At 39.9% G+C, this 22,831-nt stretch overlaps 2 protein-coding genes across 5 annotated transcripts; one reads left to right on the top strand and one right to left on the bottom strand.

The window, feature by feature from the left end:
• Positions 1–3,718: 3,718 nt before the first annotated feature.
• Positions 3,719–12,665, bottom strand: LOC140505459 (uncharacterized). The gene is made up of 2 exons (XM_072611452.1): positions 11,143–12,665; positions 3,719–4,095 (listed from the first exon to the last, which is right to left on the bottom strand). Exon 1 carries the CDS (start codon positions 12,663–12,665, stop codon positions 11,910–11,912), a length of 756 nt encoding a protein of 251 aa, XP_072467553.1. The 3' UTR covers positions 3,719–4,095; positions 11,143–11,909.
• A 331-nt stretch (positions 12,666–12,996) lies between these two features.
• Positions 12,997–21,511, top strand: TMEM218 (transmembrane protein 218). Of its 4 annotated transcripts, none has more exons than XM_072611455.1 (5): positions 13,001–13,086; positions 13,353–13,871; positions 16,352–16,462; positions 17,833–17,935; positions 20,826–21,511. In XM_072611455.1, the coding sequence occupies exons 3-5, from the start codon at positions 16,353–16,355 to the stop codon at positions 20,958–20,960; spliced, it is 348 nt and encodes a 115-aa protein (XP_072467556.1). In that variant the 5' UTR covers positions 13,001–13,086; positions 13,353–13,871; position 16,352; the 3' UTR covers positions 20,961–21,511. The 4 variants fall into 4 exon arrangements, with proteins under 4 accessions (XP_072467557.1, XP_072467556.1, XP_072467555.1 ...); XM_072611454.1 differs by lacking the exon at positions 13,001–13,086 and adding an exon at positions 14,981–15,054 and having other exon boundaries at positions 13,210–13,871; XM_072611456.1 differs by lacking the exon at positions 13,353–13,871 and having other exon boundaries at positions 12,997–13,086.
• The last annotated feature ends 1,320 nt before the right edge of the window (positions 21,512–22,831 follow it).

The raw sequence follows: 22,831 nt of genomic DNA, 5'->3' as shown, positions 1-22,831 counted from the left end.
TCAAAAAAGAAACACAGAAGAAAAACTGAGAAAAGAAATGAGATGTAAGAAATGTAAGAAAATTATGAGACAATGCACAAAAAATAATGAAGAAAGTAACACCTTAAACAAAAACCAAAAGAGACCAATGGTAAAAAGGGCACAAAAATCCAATGAAAAGAACAGCTCCTTAAAAAGAAGACTTGGCCAAATGGAAAAAGAAGTATAATTATTCACTAAAGAAAAAGAAATCTTAAAAAGTAGAATTGGCCAAATGGACAAAGAAAGAAAAGAACAGAGGGATAGAAATAGGATAGCAGGAGATACACAGGAATCATAATTTGAAAAAATTTGCAGCAAGTTTCTCTGAAAAAGGCCTCTTTTTTCAACTATATAGAGAAGTGTGTCAAATTTATAATACAAATCATTCCCCAATTTAAAAATGGTCAATGGATATGAACAGTTTTCAGAAGAAGAAATCAAAGTTATCTACAGTCATGAAAAAATGCTCTAAATAACTATGGTTTAGAGAAATGCAAATTAAAACAATTCTGAGCTATCCCCTCACACCTATCAGATTGCTAAAATGATAGAAAAGGAAAATGACAAATGTTGGAGGGGATGTGGGAAAAGTGGGAGACTAAAGCACTGTTGGTAGAGTTATAAATTGATCCAGTCACTCCAGAAAACAACTTGGAATTATGCTGAAAGGACGATCAAACTGCATATCCTTTTATCCAGCAATACCGCTGGTCTGTATCCCAAAGAGATAAAACATAAACAAAAATAAAGAAAGAAAAGGACCTAAATGTATAAAAATATTCATAAAAGCTCTTTTTCAGGTGGCAAAGAATTTGAAATTGAGGGGATATTTATTAATTGAAGAATGGCTGAATAAGTCATGGTATATAATTGTGATGGAATACTACTGTACCATATGATGAGCAGGATGCTCTTAGAAAAAACCTCAGGAAAACCTAGAAAGACTTATGTGAATTGACACAAAGTTAAATGAAAAGAACCAGAACATTATACAGAGTAAAGCAATATTGTGCAATGATCATCTGTGAATAACTTATTATTCTAACTATTCTAAGCAATATAATAATTCAAGACAATTCTGAAGGACTTATGATGAAAAATACTTACCACCAAATAATGAATTGATGGAGTCTGAATGCAGAGCAAAGATTACTTTTTTTACTTTATTTTCTTGTTTTTTTTATCTATTTTCTTTCACAACATGACTAATATGGAAATATGTTTTGCATTACTGCATTTGTATAACCTACATCAAATTACTCACCTTTTCAATGAGGGGGTAAGAGAAGGAAAGAGGGGGGGAAATGGAACTCAAAATTTTTAAAAAACAAATGATAAAAATTGTTTTTGCATGTAATTGTAAAAAATTAATTTTTAAAAAGTCAGTTAATCAAACATTCTCCCACTATAAAAACAACCATAAATATCAGGGTACCTACAGAAAAGCATTCCTCTTGCTTGTCATCAGAGAAGCGACAGGATATAGGTATAAAATGAAGCATACACTGTTAGACATTACTAATATACTGATTTTTTTGTCATTTTGTGTAGGATGTAGAATCATCAGAAAGTGACTATGATGTTAAAAGAGAGCATCAATAAAATATTAAGAAGCAAAGAGAAGGAAAAAAAGGTTTCCAGGAGAAGAGTGACAGCAGGCAAAAGTTGCTTCAGGCAAACTGTAGGAACTGCTAAGCTGGGCTGAGAGCTGCAGTAACTAGGCTGGAATGATGGTTGTATCAGCACAGACAGGAAGGAATTCAAGACCTATACCTGTCAAAGGACTGGCAATCACAGTTCTTTCAAGCTTCTGGATATTCAGACAGATTCCAACCATTTTGAAAGGTAAAGATAAGAACTCACTCACCTAGCAATCCCCTAGGGCTGACATTTATTTCTTAGTTGACTGAAGGTGTTGACTTACTAACCACTTCTATGTTCATTATTAATATCAAAATATACATTTTATGCTAAAATGCTATTTGGAAGTCTTAAATTGTTTGTAAGAATGCAATCTAATACCTTTTTTTTTGTCCCTCATTTGCAAAGAGGACCAATGATATCACATGGTGATGTCTCAACTAATGGGTGAATTGAATTTAAGTGAAGCAGAGTTACATAAAGTTGTCAGCCTGACTCTCTCTACCAGTGTCACTGAAGTCCAGTGGCAAGACAAAAGTCAGGACAACTGATGGGGATGACACACAGGATGCAGTGCATGAAACTTGGCATCTTATCTTCAATGTCTGACCAAGCTCTAAGCATAGTCTTCATGGTCATTGGAACATATTGTTCTCATCTGCTCATTCCCTTTGGGAAAATCTTCACAGGCTTGGGATAGACCCCCCCCCCCAACTCACTGACAGGCTTGAGCCTTGTCAATTGCCCTTAACCTGCTTTAGCCTATCTGCTCAGACAGCTTACCAGGGTGTGGCCACTTGGCATGCTAGATTCTTGGAGCCACCGGTGAAAGCTAAATATTAAGTAGATAACAACAGTGGATAATCAGCCCTGAAAAGGGCTCAGCAAGTCCTCACACCAAAGGTGCTAGTCCTTTTTGAACACCCCATATATTCCAATACTCCTAGAGGATACCTAAAAACCCATAAGATTCTTATTTTTTCTAAGACAAAATCTCATTGAAGGCAAAAGTCATATTATTATTATTACTATATCTCCACAACTAAAACATTTCTCCTTGATCCATAAATGAGTTAGAATAAATCAATCAGCAGATTTTAGGTAGATTCCAAGTTTGATTATAACTGTGGAGAGATCAGAAGTTTGGGGTACAGCAGGAAACTGAGTTGCTCCCATTACATCTTGAATAATGTTCCTCAAAATGAATGGAATAGAAACAGAAATAAACCCAAGTTCAATAAAGAAAACTATACAATCCTGGACAGTGCATGAGATAAGAGAGAAAAGAATCATATGTTTGGTAGGAATTTTTACAAGTTATTTGCTCTATCATCTTGTCTTCTGGCAAGATTATATCTTATTAGATAGAAGAAAAAGGAAAAGGGCCCATGTGTACAAAAATATCTATAGCAATTCTTTTTGTAAAAACAACTAAAAACTAAAGGAGTAACATTCTCCAATTGAAAAAGGGTTAAAGGATATAAAGTCAGTTTTCAGAGGAAGAAATTAAAGCTATCTATAATCATATGAAAAAATGCTCTAAATCACCATGGATTAGACAGAGGCAAATCAAAACAACTCTGAGGTACCACATCATACCGATTAGATTGGCAAACATGACAAAACAGGAAGATGATAAATGTTGGAGAAGAAGTGAGAGTTGGAACACTAGTGCATTGTTGGTGGAGCTGTAAGCTGATCCAACCATTCTAGAGAGCAATTTCGAACTATGCCCAAAGGGCTACAAAAATGTGCATACCCTTTGACCCCGTAATATCACTTCTAGGACTATATCCCCAAGAGATCATAAAAATGGGAAAGGGTCCTACATGTACAAAAATATTTATAGCAGCTCTCTTGGTGGTGGCCAAGAATTGGAAATCAAGGGGATGCTCATCAAATGGGGAACGGCTCCACAAGTTGTGGTATATGAATGCAATGGTATACTATTGTGCTATACGAAACTAAAGGGGTAAAAACAATCTATTGAGGAATAACTGGACAAATGAAGATATATGGATGTAATGGAATATTATTGCACTGTTGTTGTGTTGTTATTGTTCATCCTTTATTTTTGAAAAGGACCAATGGCATCACAGGGTGATATATTGACTTGTGACTGAATTAGATTTGAGTGAGGCAGAGTTGCACATTTCATTCATCACTTCATTCTCTCTTCCAGAGTCATAGAAGTCCCGTGGCAAGACAAAAGTCAAGATGACCAGCGATGGCCTGGGATGCAGTGGTTGACTTGGTGTCTTTGATATCTGACCAGGCTCAAAGTACTCCATAGCATCTGCTTCAGCCACCTTCATGGCTGCTGGAACAAACTATTCTCATCCATCCATTCCACTGGAGAAGTCTTCATATACTTGGGGCAGACATCTCCCCAACTCACTAATGGGTCTGAGGCCTTTCAGTTACCCTCATGCACTATAGAAACGACAAAAGGAACAGTTTCAGTGAAGTCTGGGAAGATTTCCATGGACTAATGCAGAATGATGTGACATAATATGAAGATCAATTTATACAATAACAGCAGTGTAAAGAAAAATATCTTTGAAAGACTAAAGAGCTCTGATGAATGTAATTATCACCCAAGATTCCAGAGTATTGATGATGAAGCATTCTTTTCACTTCCTGATGTAGCAAAGATTGACTTACGATGACAAATAAAACATACATTTTTGGACATGGCTAATGTGAGAATTTGTTTTGTTTGACTATGCTTACTTGGTTATTGGGGGGAAGGTTGTTTGTTTTGTTGTGTTTTAGATTTAGAGGTGGAGAGAGCTAGGAGGAAGAGGGAGGCCAGGGATAGGTCTGAAAAAAAAACACAGAGTCATAAAGCATTTTTTTAATTTACAAAGAGAAAATAAGAAATGTCAGAAGGAATCACATACAAGCAGGATAGATATGAAAATTTTAGGTTGAATTTATTATATACTTTAAAAAGAGAAGCATAAATCCACAAAAATCAACAGCATTTTGCCATAATGATAAAATCCAAGAGGTAGTACTAAGAAGGGAAAACATGCATAGATTCAATTACAAAATGCTTTTTAAAGAAATAGGAACAACTTAAAGAGATGGAGAAATATTTAGTGATCATGGCTGGGCTGTACAAATATAATAAAAATGAAAATACTACTACAGTTTTAATACTAGGCCAATCAAATTATCAAAGGAATACAGACAGTTCTTGCTTTACATACATTCTTTGCTTTGCATCCAGAGAATTTGCCCAGAGACTGAGAAGTAATGGAGGAAGGAAGGAAGTGGGTTGTGTGCCAGTGAAGGGAGGGCCCAGTACGTGGTCCAAAGGCACCTGGGGGCCAGGGACAGAGAAAGAAGAGGAGTAGGAACATGCAGGTGTGGAGACAGACATGGTGGCCGCGCTCAGATTATAGAAAACAGACACATGGCAGTTGGTGCTGTAGATCTCAAGCTAAGGCAGGCAGTGTAGTGGTCTTCCTGCAGGTCTCTCCATACATCTGTTCTTCTATTTTCACTTGGAAGGGTTTTTTTTTTAATTATTTTTTTGGGGGTGGATGGCGATGGTAGTCATGCATAGAGCACCAAAAGAGGCTGGAGCTGAGAAAGAGAGAGAGAGAGAGAGAGAAAGAGAGACAGAGAGAGACAGAGACAGAGAAGAGCACTGTACAGTAAAGTTAACATAGGTACTTTTTCGGAATGCAGATTTCTTTCAGAATTTTTAAAGTCAAATTTGCATAATGTGAATTTACATAAAGTGAGAATTGTCTATATTTTGTGACTTGATAAAACAGTAAAATTCATTTGTACTCCTCTTTCTCATCCCCAATTTTTTTTATGTCATTGCCTCAAATTCACCTTGTACACATATATGGAGAGATTCAGAGAGACAGAGAAAGACAGAGAATATGTATATAAGGTGAATTTGAGGCAATGACATAAAAAAATCAAGGGATGAGAAAGAGGACCACAAAGGGTACAGAAGTAAGGGAGAGGTAGAATGGGGTAAATTATCTCACATGAAGTGGCAAGAAAGACCTATTACAAAGTAGGGGAAGATGGGAGAATGGGCCATGGCCATTGTTTGAACTTTACTGTCATCGGTGTTGGCTCAAAAAGGGAATAATATACACAATCAGTGGAATATAGAATCTATCTCACCCAAAATGGAAGCAGGAGGGGAGGAGATATGTGGTGAGGGGAAGAATGTATGACTAAACAAGACACAGAGAACATTATAAAATGCAGAATAAATAATTTTAATCAAAATAAATTAAATAGCTTTTGTACAAACAAAACCAAATGCAACCAAGATTAAAAGGAAAGCAAAAAGCTGGGAAACAGTCTTTACAGCAAATATCTCTGATGGCCTCAGTTCTCAAATATATAGAGAACTAAGTCATTCCCCAGTTGATAAATGGTCAATGGATATGAACAGGCAGTTTTCAGATGAAGAAGTCAAAGATATCTATAGGCATATAAAGAAGTGCTCTAAATCACTTTTGATTAGAGAAATATAAATTAAAACAACTCTGAGATACCACCTCACACCAATTAGATGGGCTAATATGACAAAAAAGGAAAATGATAAATGTTGGATAGGATGTGGGAAAACTGGGATACTAATGCATTGTTAGTGGCGCTGTGAACTAATCCAATCACAATTATACTCAAAAGGCAAACATACGCTTTGATCCAGCAATGACCACTATTACGTCTGTATCCAAAGAGATCATAAAAAAGGGAAAAGGCCCTACATATGCAAAAATATTTACAGCAGTCCTTTTTGTTGTGATGAAATATTGGAAAGTGAGGAGGATGCCCATCAATTGAGGAATGGTTGAACAAGCTGTGGAATATAAATATAATGGGATACTGTTGTGCAATAAGAAACAATGAATAGGCAGATTTCAGAAAAACCTGGAGAGACTTGTAAAAACTGAAACAAAGTGAAATGAGCAGAACCAGGAAAATATTGTACACAGTATCAGCAACTTCATGTGATGATCTACTACCAAAGATTCAGCCTTTCTCAGCAACACAATGATACAAGTCCAAGGACTCATAAAAGAAAATGCTATCCATGTTCAGATAAAGAAGCGATAGGCTCAGAATGCAGATTGAAACATTTTTTCACTTTATTCTTTCTCATGGTTCTATTTCCTTTTAATCTTTTTCTTTCACAACCGTGACGAATATAGAAATATGTTTCACATGATAGCATATGTATAAACTACATCAAAATGCCTACCATTTTCAGAAAAGGGTAGGGGAAGAGGGGAGGAAGAAAACTTTGGAACTCAAAATCTTTTTAAAATTAATGTTAAAAAATTTTCTTAATATGTAATTGGAGAAAAAAATAAAATACTATTAATAAAAAAGAAATTTGGCTTAGACAAGCATCTTCTACCATATTCCACAATAAATTCTAAATGAATATATGACCTGAATATTAAAGAACATATCATTAAATAATTAAAAGAGAAGTAGATCATATACTTTTCACAGCTATGGCAGAGAACATATTCTAAACAAAGGATATAAGCAGTTACAATAGATGAAATAGATAATTTTGATCATAACAAATTGAAAAGGTTCTGTACAAACAAAATTCACATATATAGGATAAAGAGTAGGTGTATGGGAAAAAAAATTTTATATCAAAATTTCTGAATAAGGTTTGGTATCCAAACTCTATAGACAATAATAGTTACTAAAGTATAAAACTACACTAAGACTTTTAGGATATCCTGTATAAGACCAAAAGTCAGTCCCTAATAGAAAAGTAGTCAAAGGCTATAAACAAACATTTCTCAAAAGAAGAACTGCAAATAATTAGCAACCTTAAAAAGAGTGTTCTATATTACTAATAATAGGAGAAATGCAAGTGAAAACAACTCGGGTTTTACCTCACACTCAGCAAATCTGCAAAGATAACAAAAGATGACAAAAGCCAATGAGCAGGAGTTCTGGAAAAATGGGTATATCAATATATCTGTGGATTTGTTAATTGGTACAACCATTCTGGATATAATATTGTAATTATGAAAATAAATTGACTAAAATGTGCATATTTTAACCAGAGAGTCTGACTAATAAGTAAGCTAATACCCCAAGGAGACCATTGATAAAAATAAAAATTGCACATAAAACAAAATAGCAGCACTTTTTGAAGTAGCAAAAAACTGAAAAAAATAATTACTCATTAACTAGGTCATGGCTAAACAAACTGGTAATATTACTGTGCTATAGAAACAATAAATATAAATACAGAGAAGCATGGAAAGACATATAAAGTGATGCAAAATGAAGTAGAACCAAGAAAACAATATATACAACGACAAGAATGTAAATGGAAAAAACGACCAAAAAAAATGAATGTTGCAAAACTGCAAACAATAATAACCGTAAAGAAAAGTTATGAGAAAGCACTTTCCCCTACTATTCTGCAGACATATGTCCTCAAGGGTGGAATATTGCATGTATTTCCAGGTTTTCTGGATGTATTTGGTCAGCTTTGTTGATTGCTTTTCTCTTCTTCCTCTTTTTCTTAAAAATGACAGATATGTAAACGCTGACTTTATTTGGTATTTATTAAGTCCAAAATTAAAAAAAATAATTTTAAAGACTGTATATAACCCTTTCACAGGGCAACTAGACTCTACAGTGGATATAGCGCCAGGCCTGGAGTCAAGAACTCTTCTTCCTCAGTTCAAATTTGGCCTCAGACATTTACTAGCTATGTGACTGTGAGCAAGTCACTTAACCCTGTTTGCTTCAGCCTCTCATGTATAAAATGAGCTGGAGAAGGAAATGGCAAACCATTTCAGGATCTCTGCCAAGAAAACCCCAAATGGAGTCACAAAGAGTCAGACATGACTGAAGCAATTGAACAACAAAAAAAAAGCCTTTCCAGTATCATAATCTCCCTTAGCCACCTATTCCAGTGCATAACAATTCTAAAGGTAAACAACTCATATTTAACTAAGTTTGAAGTCTCAGAATCAAAAGAAACACAACCTATACATTATACATTGTATGAGTACTAAACTATTGACTAAATAAGGTCTGGTAAACTCAATCAAGGTAGTTATTGGAACTGACCACTTGAGAACTTAGTATCCTTGATTTTCAGAACACCATGATATTATAAAAGTCTACTTTGTCTTCGTTTCTCCATTGTAAGAACTGCACAAGTTATTATTTGCCTAACATCCTAGAATACCAAGGTTTAACTAATAATTAATGCATATCAAAGTATTTGATACCTTTTAATGCTATGGAAATATTAAATAATCATTCATCAGAAAATGTCTACAAAATGCTCAGGTTCTCTGGTAGAGTTTCGGACGAATACTAAATACTATAATTATCTACATACAGACAAATATTTGAGACTATTCTTGAAATCATTCTATGTTCTTATTCCCACCACCACTGAGTGCGCTTTTGTTTTCCCATCCTTAACAAGCACAACAAATTATTTTACCCATTTGCAAAGGAAGACAGATTGTTTGGGGATTTTGTTTTAAGGAGAAATGTTGTTTTTTTTTAATGCAAGGCAAAACATAACCAAGTATAAGAGAATGGGATATACGAGTACAATGTTATATGCATGTTCTATGCCTGTGTGAAAGACATTTGACAAGCTGCTTTAGAGAACAAAGACACTGTCTACAGAACCTAGCATACTGAGGTCACTGAAACAATCAAACAGGAGGGATGGGCAAGAATTTAGCCCTTTGTAGAGTAGAAGCAAGCTAGAGGTTCCACGTTACTGGAATCTAAACTTATAGAGTTCTCCATAAATGCTTATTACTATAGCTTTGAACTCTCCCCAAGTGACAACCCAACAGAATCAGGAAACCGGCAGCTCTTCTTGCAAAAGTTAATGGAGTAATCTCTTAGGGGAGAGATTCTAAGAAACACATTCATTCAGGAAGACAAAGAAAATGAAATGAGTCTAACTCTTCCATCCTAAGTTTAAAGATGATTACTGCTCAAAATAGTATGTAGGGTTTAAAACTAATTACTGTTCAGAACACTATGGAGGGTGATTATTCTAACCCAGAACTTTTAGATACCTCAATCCTAAAACTAAATTGAGCTTGGGACTTTAAATTGACTGCACCCTACATATCCAGTTCATATTCCTCCAAACCAAGTTAATCACCTCACTAATTCCCCCCAAACCATACTGACTGATATTGTTGCACCTTTGTGCATTCTCTCTACCTGAATGCCCTACCCACGTCTTCCCAAATCACAATCCCTATATCGAAGCCTAGTTTAAGCTCTACTTCATCCAGCAAGCTTTCCTCTCTAATGTTGGCTTACACTGATCTCCCCCCAAATGAAATGAGTGTAGCTTGGGCCCCCTTTAAACACAGATCTCTAAAAGCTACACAAGACACACATTAGGATAGGAGCAACTCAAAACCACAACTCATGAGCTCTTATCTAATGATTCTTTTTTATCAGAACAAATCGAAGGGGACATTTGCTGAAGAAAAAAAAGTCATTCCATTTAACAAGAAAGCAAGCTAAATACCAAGGAAAATAATGCTCCGTATACATGCAAGGACACACTCTCCCACAAATTCTCACATGTCTGGCAGGAAAGGAAATCCTCCTACAGTTGCAGGCCAACTAGAAAACCTCTGTGCCTTCAAAGGTATCTCTTGCTACTTCCATATACAACTGCTGGTGTCATTTTCTGTATTGCTTCCTCCATTGTGCTGCCATTTGCTGGTTCTCTGCTAAGAAACTATGTAAACTATGGATTTTCTTACAGACTGTATGGAGCTGCTATGAAACCTTTTTTTTTTTTGAGACAACCCAAAGTTCCAGTGTTATTTCAGCCATTTTGTGAGTCATATTCCCAACTGCACTCATAGCACAGTCACTCAGGCCAATTCAATACTTTCTTCATTGTTTTAACTTCCCTTGCTGCTCCTTCAGGAAAATTCTTTTGTGCTGGAGTAAATTCCTTTCAACTTTCTTCATGGCACTGGCAGCCAGCATTAAAGTCATGCAGATTATCCTGGAGCTAATAATATGTTTCCAGGCCCACATGTAAAGGGAGATTGTTGGATGACTAAAAGGAAGGCAGAATAGACATCTCTAGCCTCTTCTCCCCCACCCTTTCTCCTAGGGAGTTGAATTTCTGCTAAGAGAGGCAGCAGGAGGTGGGAGTCATAGACTACTCTGTTCTCCTCAGAGAGAAGGGATACCGGGCTAGATTTATATCTATTTGTTTCTTCAAATATTGTTTGCCTAGGGGATGTAAGTTTCAGATTCAATCTATTCTGATCACTGTTCATTATTGGGGGGGAAGGGCGCCCAAGCACTACAACTAAGGTTTGACCCTTTTCCTTCTCAATACTAGTTCACAATGAACATACATATCAATTATCAATGAAAACTATTTATTCAAATTGGCAGCAAAATAGAAATCAGAGAAAGTATCCATAGAAGAATACCTACCAAATAATGCAGAGTAAAGGAGCTCTGCTTTCTGGAGTGAGGTAACAGCTCAACCAAGTCCTAGATCTCATGCAAGGTAGAGTTCCCTAGTCTCTAGTATGGCAAACTGGGGATAGGGACATGATGAAAATTGCCAGCTCCTCTCATGTCTTCCCAGCATCCTGAAGTGGGGTTGGCCTTTTGCATGTTCCCCATGGAAACTGGAAGTCAGAAACAACTGGGGAGTCCACAGCAACTTGAAGCTTGAAGAGAACTGAGGAGCTTTGCTCTCTCACACTCCTACCAGCTGTGCTCCACCCTTGATGCAAGCTCAGAGTATGCTCTCCAGCAGCAAGGAGAGAATCCCATCCCAATGGGCATGAGGACTGGGATTACCACTACTACCACTACTACTACTACTACCACTACCACTACTACTACCACTACCACTACTACCACTACTACTACCACTACTACCACTACTACTACTACTACCACTACTACCACTACTACTACTACTACTACTACTACTACTACCACTACTACTACCACTACTACCACTACTACTACTACTACCACTACTACCACTACTACTACCACTACTACTACTACTACCACTACCACTACTACTACTACTACTACCACCACTTATAAACCACTTTAATTACACAGGTTATCCCATCCGATCCTCAGAACAACCCTGGAAGTGGGAGGTGGGTGCCATTACTATCCCATTTTACAGATGAGGAAACTGAGGCACGGAGGTTACCTACTACCCAAACTGCCCCCTACAAATGAGGCCCGTCCCCCCCAGACTGAGCACTTTCCTCTGGGGTCTTAATCCCAAACCCAGCTGAAGCCCAGACGGTGAATGTTCCTCTTAACACTGGGGGTTTCCTTGCTTTCGCCTCCGCCACAAGCTGAGCACAACATTCCCGCCTCCTTTCCGGAGATCCAAGGGCTCCCTTGCTCCTATTCCCGCCCCCCTTATAGAGCGACGTGCGCATGCTCAGCCGGGAGCACGCGCGGGGCGGACGTTTCTCAACCCGCGCTCTCGGCAGCCCCGCCCCCGCCCCCCGAGGTCTGCTTTCCCGGATCCGCCGGGTGTCCGCCCCTCGTCCTCGAAAAGGCGGCTGCTGGGCGTGAGGCCGCGCGGGGAGCAGGGGGCAGGGAAGCCGCAGAAATGGGCTCGAGGCCTCGGTTCCACCGCCGTGGATGTGATCGTATAACAATGGAAGAATGATCCCTTCTCCGTCCTCCACAGGACGGATCGTGGGTAAAACGAGCGGAAGATAATGTCCTCGCCCTCCATTTACCAGAGACCTCGAGATAGGCCCCCTGGGGGGAGGAGGGGGGAGGGGGGTCTGTCTCTGTCCGAGTGTAGGGATGTGCATGGACGCCCCGTCTCGGAGGATCCCCCAGAACTGAAACAATGAGTGGTCAGTCTGAAACAGAATCCAGGAAGCCGCGCAGACTCCTAACACCGAGGTGGGACGACATACACTTCCGCCTCCCAGAATGGAAGCTGCTTGGGCAGTCTCCATGGAAACAAAGAAAAGGGGCAAATCACCCCCTTACGCCCAGGGGCCCGCCCACCCTCAAGACAAACTAACCAATGATTCCGAGCAAGCTACCAAAGAGAAGGTGTCATTGACTGAGACGAGGGAACCCGGGTCCGCCGGTGTCCAATCGATTTTGAGATTGGGCCCGGGACTCTTTCCAGGATTAACCAATAGTAAGGCACGGTGAAGTAACCGCCCACCGCTATTGGAGGACGGAACTAGGTAGAATAAGCTTTTGGGCGGCAGCCTCCGATTGGTGGGCAGGGAAGGTTGCGGCTGAAAGGCCACTTATGATTCGCTGTCTCCAGAACCAGGCAGCTACCGGGAGGGTCTAGACCAGAGCTGGAGGTTGTGTGGAAAGGAGGCGGCCTCGGGGTCAGCTCTTGGGGAGAGGGCTAGCCAGGTGAGGGAAGGGGGAAGGAGGCGAGGGTGGACGCTGGACCCGAGGAGAGCGGGCCTGGGGGAAGAGGTTGATGGGGAAGGGAGCAGGAAGTGGCCCGGGATCCAGTGGCTTTTCCTCACAGCCCCCCCCCCCCCCCCCCCCCGTGCCGGGTGCCGCCCCCCGGACGGTAACAGAGCAGGGCCGGGCCTTGTACGCGGGGCTGGTCTGGGAAGCACGAAGACCGATTCCAGTCTTTGACCCCGAGCCCATCTCTGAACCTCCGTTAGAGCCTGCCCTGCGGACAGTGTGGCCTGCCTGGGCGGAGGGCAGTGTCTATGCGGTCACAGCTCCAGCCCCGTGTCCTAAGGGACTTTGGCATCTCCCAGCCTCGTTTCCTGCCGCCTGGATCCTCTCCGCAGGTGTGCCGGGAGGAATGGAGGAAGTGCTGATTCGGCCCCAGAATAGAAGCTAAGCTCCGGGGGCGCTCGTGGGTGTAGCGGTGGAGACGGACCCCCCGCTGCGGATTGAAATCGGGCTCGGACCTCTAGTCCAGGAGGGGCCCGGAAAGATGCTGACCACTGGTCTGAGTCCGCAGACCAGAGACAGTCTCCCAGACCTGGCTCTATTCTGTCCCTGCGGAACTTGGGCAGCCTTACCCAGTGATTTTCTAAGGAAATACCTAGGAGGGAAGTCGGGAGGAGCCGCAGCCCCCAAAGGGTGATCCCCATTAATGGCATGGACGTCTTCCTCCTCCGAGGCATACTCATCCTGTAATAAGCATTTACAAAGTGCCTGCTGTATGCCAGGTACTAGAAATATAATACAAGGGCAAAACAGTTCTGCCCTCAGGGCCCTTTCGTTGTATTGGGGGAGTGGGGAGGGGACGCACGGAAAGTAAAATGGAACTATATTTTTTTAACTATAACTGTGATTTCATTAATGAAAGGAGTTTCAGGTGAGAGAACTCCCTGTAACAATGCAGATTTGCAGCTGTTCCGCAATTTATAACCGTAAAATTAGCTAGAGGAATCACAAGTTAAATGACTTGCCGGGGTTACAGTATATGTCAGGGGCTGAAATTGAACCCTTTTCTTCCTGATTCCAAAGACTTCTATCTGTGCATTACCATGCAACGGGTGGGGAACCTGTAGCCTCCTGACCACATCTGGTCCTCTAGGTCTTCAAGTGCAGCCCTTCGAATCCAAACTTCATAGAACAAATCCCCTTAATACAAGGATTTGTTCTGTGAAGGTTAGATCCAAAGCACAGAACCTGAGGACCTAAAGGGTCACATGTGGCCTTGAGGCTGCAGGTTCCCCACCCTTGCTGCATTTTGTGTAGTTACAAAGTAAATACAAACACAACTTTGAGTAGGTAGGGAAGGGAAAGACAGTAATAACTGAATGGATAGGCTTCTTATAAAAGGTGACATTTGAGCCATGAAGAAACTGAACAGGAAGTAGAAAAGTACACAGTGGATGTGAATAGGGGGCAGCACATTGCAAAAGAGATTCAATTTAAAGTTGTCACCAGTATGTCAAAAAATAGATCGACTGTTCAAAGGGTGAAAGCAAGAGGAAATAATTGATGATTCTACCCACTATTTCATCATGAAATTACAGAAAAATGAGAAAGGTTTCGAGCATGCTAGGTGGCAAACTTATTGAACATCAATAGAAGGTAGATGGGAATGGATTATCTGCATTATTGGAAGGAATCCCATCAGCAGGGTTCACAGATCTGCTGGAGTATCAATTTGTAATGTACTGTTGTATAAAGTGATGACCTAAATTGCTTAGATCAAATATTACCTCCTATGAGCCTTTTCTGATTACCTCAATTAATTCTTCCACCCCCCCAATTGCTTATGTATTTCCTTTACATATAATTTTAAATGTGTATTTTTTCCCTGTAGTAGGATGTTGGCTCCTTGAAGACACAGACTGTTGGGATTCTGTATTTGTATATTCAGTGCCTGGTACTTAGCAGGTACTTAATAAATGCTTGTTCATTTGGATTTACTTAAGGGAGTACATTCTAAGCCTGAGACAGGCTGTGAAAAAGCATAGAGGATATGAACTGCCATGTTTGAGGAACAGTATATGACAGTTTGCCTGATATATACAGTGGCCATAGGCAGGTAATGTGTAATTAGCCTAGAAAAGTATGCTAAAGCCAGATTTTGAAGTGCTTTAAATACCCACAGAGAAAGGGGAGCCACTGAAGTTTCTTGAGCAGGAGAATGACCCCATTGGGAACTATGTGGAGGATGAGATAGGGAAAGCCTGAGGCAATGTGCCTATAAGTAACATGTTCCTGCAGCTGACCAGTGCTTCTAGAGATGTGGTTCAGTTTGGAGAATAGTGGGAAAGTAGTCCTAAGATCTTGACTTCAAAGTTGGAAGGGACACCAGAGGTCATCTAATCTAGGCCCCTCATTTTATATGTGAGGAAATTGAGGCCCAGAGAAAGGTGATTTGTCCAAGGTCACATAGGAGATATCAGAACTGGGAATTAAATCCAGGTCCTGTCTCCAAATCCAGGGTCCTATCATTGTGCCACTTTACCCTCCAATATTCTAGTATTTCTTACCCACTGTGGGATCAGCAGATCTAGAAAATAGTTAATTTTTTATGCCCACATGTAGTTTGTTCCATAAATTTAATTCATCCAGTAAGATGGTGACATAGCATCAGTACAAGACTTACTCGTATCGCTTCACAAAATGCTTTCACCACTTTGTGTTGCTATGAAGAAATTACTTTATCCTTTCACATTTAGTGAGGTGAGGCTTGGACAAATCAAGAGACTTGCCCATGGTTATACAGCTAGTAATATTCAAAGCCAGAGTTTGATGTTAGATCTTGTTTCCAAATACACCACACTAGAGTCCAGCTGTTACAGACAAGTGATGGCAACAAGCTGTTACGCATGTGCCAGATTTCAAGCAATAAACATAGAGCAAAAAAAGTCTTATGTTCTGAATTCCCAGCATCTATTAAGAGATCCAAGGACTAGACATCTTCTAGAAATTTATAATCTGCCCTGGTTAATTTTCCTCACATATTAACCAGCAGTTCCCCTCCCTCCATGCTTCTCACCCCCACCACAGTCAATTGGTGCTCAAGTTTGGTCTTCTTTGTACACAAATGAATGGTTTAATAAAAACTAGAAATATGAGGAAGGAAGAAGGCAAACGGAGCACATAGGACATTTAATGGTGTTCTTGTGGCAGAGCAGTGATGCTGAGCCAAAGCAACAGTGCTGATGTTTCCTTTTTCCTCTAGAATGGCTGGCACTGTACTTGGAGTGGGTGCAGGAGTATTCATCTTAGCGCTGCTGTGGGTGTTGGTATTGCTGCTGTGTGTGCTGTTATCCAGAGCCTCTGGTCTAGCTAGGTAAGATGTTCTTGCCAGCTGGGAGTCCTAGGTAAAAGCAATTAGAGGTGAAATCGCTGACACTCATTAAACATTTAGAATTCAGGAGATCATTTTCATAATTACTGGCAGTTTGAATGAGTTGCATTTTAGCCTATCATAAACACTAACTATGTTATTTATGGTCTAAAGGGGAAGATTTATTTTTCAGTTTTCACTGTGAGGTAGAAAAACATGCCAGAAATATAGGGAAATCTACTTTCTCTGCCTTTTGCAAAGAAAAAAAAATGTTTAGATTTCTAGAATTTGGTTAGTTCTTTCTCTGAAGCTCTAGGTCTGGGCCCAGAGAAACTGAAGAAGCGGTGAATACCCCAAACCAGCAATGATTGTGAAGCCAAGGCCCCATACTAACCTCTGAAAATGTGCTAACCTATGAATATTCTGCCTGTACTGCCAGAGTGATGAGGGGGTTTGTAGGAGGAGTACCTGAGTATGTAAGCAAAAAAACCTTTGACTTGAATTGTTATGGTTATTACAGTGTGCATATGTGATCAGAGGCAGAAACAAAGGCTCCAAACTTGCAACATCAGAATTTGAATCCTGTTAGCAATACTTCTAGCTAGTACCTATCTAAAAACAGAACCAAGGGGATGACTTTAGAAGAATCTCTTAAATTTACTGAGCTATATGGTGTAGCAGCAAGCACCCTGACACATCCCTGATGGCCTGCTATCACAAGTTCTTAGATCTCCTTTTCTAAAAGGAAAGCTACTTTTGAGGGGTCAACAATCTTCTTTAATCACATACACCAACAGAGAAAATATAAGCAGAGAAATAAAGACCAACAGACAGGGCTTCTGTCTGACCATAAGCAGAACGTACATCACAGATCAACAGACAGATCCAGCTGTCTGATCATACACACATAGTTACCAAAGAGAGAAGCACCAACATCTGAGTTTTTCAAAGCTGGGGTGGGGGATTGCTCCTTAATGGTTACCCAGAGTCTCATCTGACATTCGAACCTTCTTCCAAAGAGTTAGCCCCAAAGCAAAACTTTCCGTCCGAGTATATATACACTTTTCAGAGCTGGAGGGCATCACGACCCTTGTGACTCAGTGCCTCCTTAGAAATTAACAAAACGTGTGGGCCTTCCCACAAAACAAGCCTCCCCTAATCAAGCTTCCCCTTAATGGGCTCCTCCTCTCAAGGTCTATTAATGGGCAGGGAAGATCTTTAACTCCCATTATTACATATGGACAACAGGCCCTCTGAGCATTCATTGTTGTGGGCCTAGAACCTAAAGTACTGTCTCCTGGAAACAGTCTAAGCCCAGCACATTGGTGGAAAACGTGAACTGCGCTTTTAATGCTTGTGTGTTTGTCTTTCAGATTCTCTGGCATTTTTGTTTTTCTTGCTGCTCTGATCATCACATTAGTTTTGTTGTTCTTTCCCCGGGCCACTGAGGTCCCAACACCAGAGGTAGAAATTAAGGTAAGATTCTGTTTCTTTTGCCTATCTATGATTCTTATGTCTTTCCCAAAACTAATGGAACCTTCCCTGATGTAGGGTTGATCTGTTATGTGATATTAGAAGAGCTGTAGTGGCAGAACAGTGAAGGGGAAAGCACAGAGGGAGTTTTTAATTCCCTTTCTGCCCATTCTCTAAGAAAAATAACCGAGTTCTGAGTCTTTACTGGTGCACCATCAGACATTTATGTGTCTATTATATTTTCTTGAACCTCCATCACTTCAGACAAGCAGTACAGCCTTCAAAGCCAGTTCAGACTTTGTAGTGACTCACGCTTGCTGAATGCCATACCTTGTCTCCTCAGGGTAAATTTTTCCATCTGTGAAGTGGGGAGAATAGTTCTTCATTGAGAAAAGTAGTCAGCAAAGAGGAACATTTTCTGTTGGAAGCTAAAGTATAGGGAAACTCTTTGGAGAGGCAGCAGGGTACAATAAAAAGAAGACTCAACTTGAAGTCAGAAGTCCTGGCTCCAGAACCTCCTTAGCTCTGTGCACAGTCCTTAACCTGTCTAAGCCTCACTTTGTCATCAGTAAAAAGTGAACAATACTTGTACCTACCTCATAGGTTTGTGGTGAGGAAGGTAACATGTAATGTAAGTTATAAAAGGATTCCATAAATGTAATCTTATTGTTATCCCTCTTTTACCTCATTCTCAGCTAATCTGCCAGTAGTTAATTGTCACGGCCCCAAGATCCATTTCATGATCATACAAGATTATAGCTGTGCCATAGAATGATATCTGATATCAGATCCTTGGGCTGTGTTTGTGTGGCTTGGCTTCCTGTCTCCTACCTTCCCTTGGTGCTCAAATACCTGTTCAAAGCTGTTAGGCTTTTAATTTCATCACAAAATGGCTACCTTTATCAGAGTGTAGTTCATCTTCCTGAAATGCCCCTAAAACATGTTCTTTATGCTGTACTTCCTTACTAGCCTTCCCATAGACTCCAGTCCATGCAAAGTAACAATTAGTTTCATTATTCCATACCAGGCCAAGATGAAGAAATTTTGGTCTTTTTCCTTAAGGGCTAAGAGCTCTTACTTCTTAGTTATATCCTAAATTATAATTTATTTTTTCTTTTGAAATGCTTTATTGATGCTTATTTTATTTCACTGTCACTTCCCATTCACTTTCCTATCCTTCTTTAATAAAATAACCTCCCTTCCCCACGTACTTCCCCCTCTAGGAAATCAGTACACTAGAGCAAATGACTCATTGGACATGTCTGAAAAGGTAGTTTTCATTTTGAAGCCCATCACCTTTCTGACAAGAGATGGGAGGCAAGCTAAGCTTAGATTTTTCTCCTTTGCCTGAAGCCCAGTAGAAACAGCAGGAACTATCACTGTTGCCACAGGATCTCTATAGAGAACTGTCCATGGGCTGAAATGGAGCCTCTGTAGTCTTTACAACTCATAATTCTACCTAAAATGGTCAAGAATAAACACATTAGTTATGAAAACTTATGAGAATTTTTCTATTAAGATTTGGGGAATTATGTTTTTAAATGCTAGGATCTCCACTAATGTTTCAGAAAATCATTTTGCCATTATAGGTGCCATCTATCTATATGTGAACTGGGGCAAATTTCTGCCTCAGTTTCCCCATCTCTGAAATGGCTACTGCAGATATGAATTCTAGAGGAAAAGCCTCATGGAAAAAGAAGATACTATAAAATCAGTCACCCTGTCACAGGAGTCTCAGACTCGAGAGAAAAGTAGGATTTGGGCAAAATCTGCTTGTCAGCATAGCCAGCAAAATTGGAGTTCTCATTTGCAGAATTTCCAGAACTGGCCCCTGCAGCAGTCTGGCTCAATACTGTATCAATAATACATGACCTGGGCCTTCTGCCACTAAGGCTTACTAATTGGCTAATTAAAAAGTGAAACGTGTCGAACGAGCAAACATGTAGCCCACAAGAGACTTGTTCTGTACTAGAGCCAAGGTCAAACTTATGTTAAAGCTGTTTCATCAAACTGACCTTTGTTGTAAGCTGAGCATGGGGCAATCCCTTGAGCAGCCGAGGTGGTTGCGACCCTCTTCTTCTTGGGGTCTTTGGATCTCAGCAATCACACTGGTGCTTGGACTTGACAGGTGCTCTGTGTCCAGATCTCCACTCAGATAATCTAGATGACGTGTTCAAAGACTTTGGAAGCTGTGACATTATCCATTTGTTCTTATTTGTATTGCTGCCGAGTTAGGTTGGTCGATTATCAGTGTGTGAATTTAGGGAGGGTAGAAGTCTGAGACCAATTAACATGATAGTGGAGACAAGAGGCTAAAATCATTACTACATTTAGGTTTTAATCAGTGTCAAAACCAGAAGCTTCCAATATGACTAGTTGATGGTTATTGATTTCTTTCAGTGATCAGCATATGACTTTGAGATGTTGCTGGAACAAATATTTCAGGCAGGTGTTGCAAGCAATTGTTATAGTCACATTTGTCCTAGGAATGTTGGGTGGGATTTATAAAATGGCCAAATATCTTCAGATGAATGCTAGAATATTATTTTAAGGTTTGTTCTATCAGGGACGTATCTGGCTTCAAATTATCTCAGGCAGTCTTAGATTAGAAAATGGAAATATAGGGTTAATGATCCTTCTGGAACCCTTCTAGGTATTTTCTAAACCCTTAGCCTTTTAGTTCATTAAAACTCTAATTCACCTCATCTCCAAAAGTGAAATCCCTTTTCTATGTATAGATGGAAACCGGGTTGGGGTAGTGTCTGGACGTTAGAAACATCTAGGAAGTGGAGACCTTGTCTAACCAGAGGTCTCACTCTGTATAACAAAGATATTAAAGTGAAAAACAGCCCAATCGCAGTCACTTTTGACAGTGTTTTTCTCAATTCTCTAGATCATGGACAAGTTCTTCATTGGTCGTTATGTTCTGCTGGCTTTCCTCAGTATTTTCTTCCTTGGAAGCCTCTTCCTGGTTCTAATTCACCACATCCTGGAACCAATCTATGCCAGACCACTTCGACTGGACTAAGGATCGTTCAAAGAAATACCATGAACTACTCATTCAGCAAAGCTGCTGCTCAGTTTTGCATGGGCAGTTTCCATGTCTTGGATCTGGCATGAATTCCATGAGTACTGGGATTCAGTGAAGGAGCTATGGAATATGCCTGTGGGAATGGATTTTCATTGACTTGGAAAAAATGGTGATAATTTCACAATCATCCTGAATGATTGCACATCATTTTTCCTTTTTATACTTCAGTTTTTCACCTACTTAGAATCAGAAATAACTATTTTGGAGTGGGACTTAAATTTGGACAAAATGGAATGATTTATATGAAGAAAATGTTTACCTATAGCTGGCAGAGGCCAAAAATCAGGTACCCTATTATGATCTGTGAAACTACATTGCTTTCAAAGTCTAATTTATTTGGAAAGGAAGTACATTTAGATCTAAAGTGTAACTTTCATATTTGGAAAATTTTGTATAATGGTTAGTTATTTACCACTTTATGCTAAAGAACTCTAAAGAAGATATAGGTCTCATAATCTGTCTAATAAAACAGTTAATACGGTCTTTTATATATTCCAAATTTGATTAGAGATAAGAGAAGAGGTAAGGAAGCAATAGTAGTCCTCATTTTGGTAGTGAAGTTGGTAGAAGTTTTGGTAGTGAATAAGTTGAATATACATTGTATCCTGTGCCCTCATTTTCTCCTCCTTCTTGGGCTCTTTAGTTCCTCTTTTTCTCATTTACTATCATGAATCCAATATGAGACATTTGTGTCTTCATAGTACTATAATCGCTTCACTAGAGCTATGACTGTACATCTTTGGTGTCTGGCACGTGCTTTTACCTGTTTGAAGTCCCAGACTGAGTGAGGATAGTCATGAAATGGACCAAGGCTCTAAATTTCTTCTGTTTTCAAAATCAAATCATACATCCCTCCAGGGCTCATATTTTAAAATTTATTTATTTTTAGTTTTCAACATTCACTTTTGTAAGATTTTGAGTTCTAAATTTTCTCCACCTCTCCTCTCTCCAAGAAGGCATGCAATCTGATATAGGCTCTACGTATACATTCATATTAAACATTTCACATTAGTCATGTGGCAAAGAAGAATTAGAACTATTGCCCCCAGTACTGTTTAAGGCTTAGTCTTCTGGCTTAAATTCAGAACCCTGAAAATGAGGGCTACAAGTCAAACAAGCTGAAGTTGTTGAAACTTTAAGACTCTGGGGGAGATCGTCATTTTGTAGCTGTGGAGTCTGATTGTGAACACAGAGAAGTCACAATTCCATCTTAGAAGGTATAGGAACTGAATTTTGACAGGGACACAGCTTAGGGAATCCTCAGGCATGGGGTTGAATTTTCCCCGATTTGTCATGGGTCCTACCTCATTATACAGAATAGTATAGTTAGGACTGAAGCTTCACTACAGAAATAGAGAAGGTTCAGAGGGAACTATTTGTGAGGAATCTGTTTTGGCACAGACCATATGTAAGGGAATAAAAGGGATGACTGGGAGACATCTAAACAGATTGGGAGGCAAGAACAGGCTAACAGATTTCATATTGTGCTTCTGTACTCTGGTTCAGAGCAGTTGCATCTGCCGCTCCTGAGGACCCCAGGTGCCTATGAGCTGCAGGACAAAGATGCTGGGCCAACCCAAGCAGAACACTGATTCCTAACAAGCACAGGCTTTTGCTTGTCACCTTCTCCTGGGAGAGTCCCTGCTGAAAGAGCAAGTCTAGGAAGACTCCTATGGGTAGGGGGTTGGTCATGTATCTATCTCCCTTCCACTTTCTCAGTAGGTGTTTAACTGTCAGATCACTATGATAACAGCAGTAAGGCTGTCAGTGATTATTAAAATACAATACAATGGTAAACCAGGTTGGGA

This window comes from Notamacropus eugenii, chromosome 5, assembly GCF_028372415.1.
Source record: "Notamacropus eugenii isolate mMacEug1 chromosome 5, mMacEug1.pri_v2, whole genome shotgun sequence".
Lineage (NCBI taxonomy): Eukaryota > Metazoa > Chordata > Mammalia > Diprotodontia > Macropodidae > Notamacropus > Notamacropus eugenii.
The sequence above is the reverse complement of the archived record's forward strand: the minus strand, read 5'-3'. Positions and strand labels throughout refer to the sequence as shown.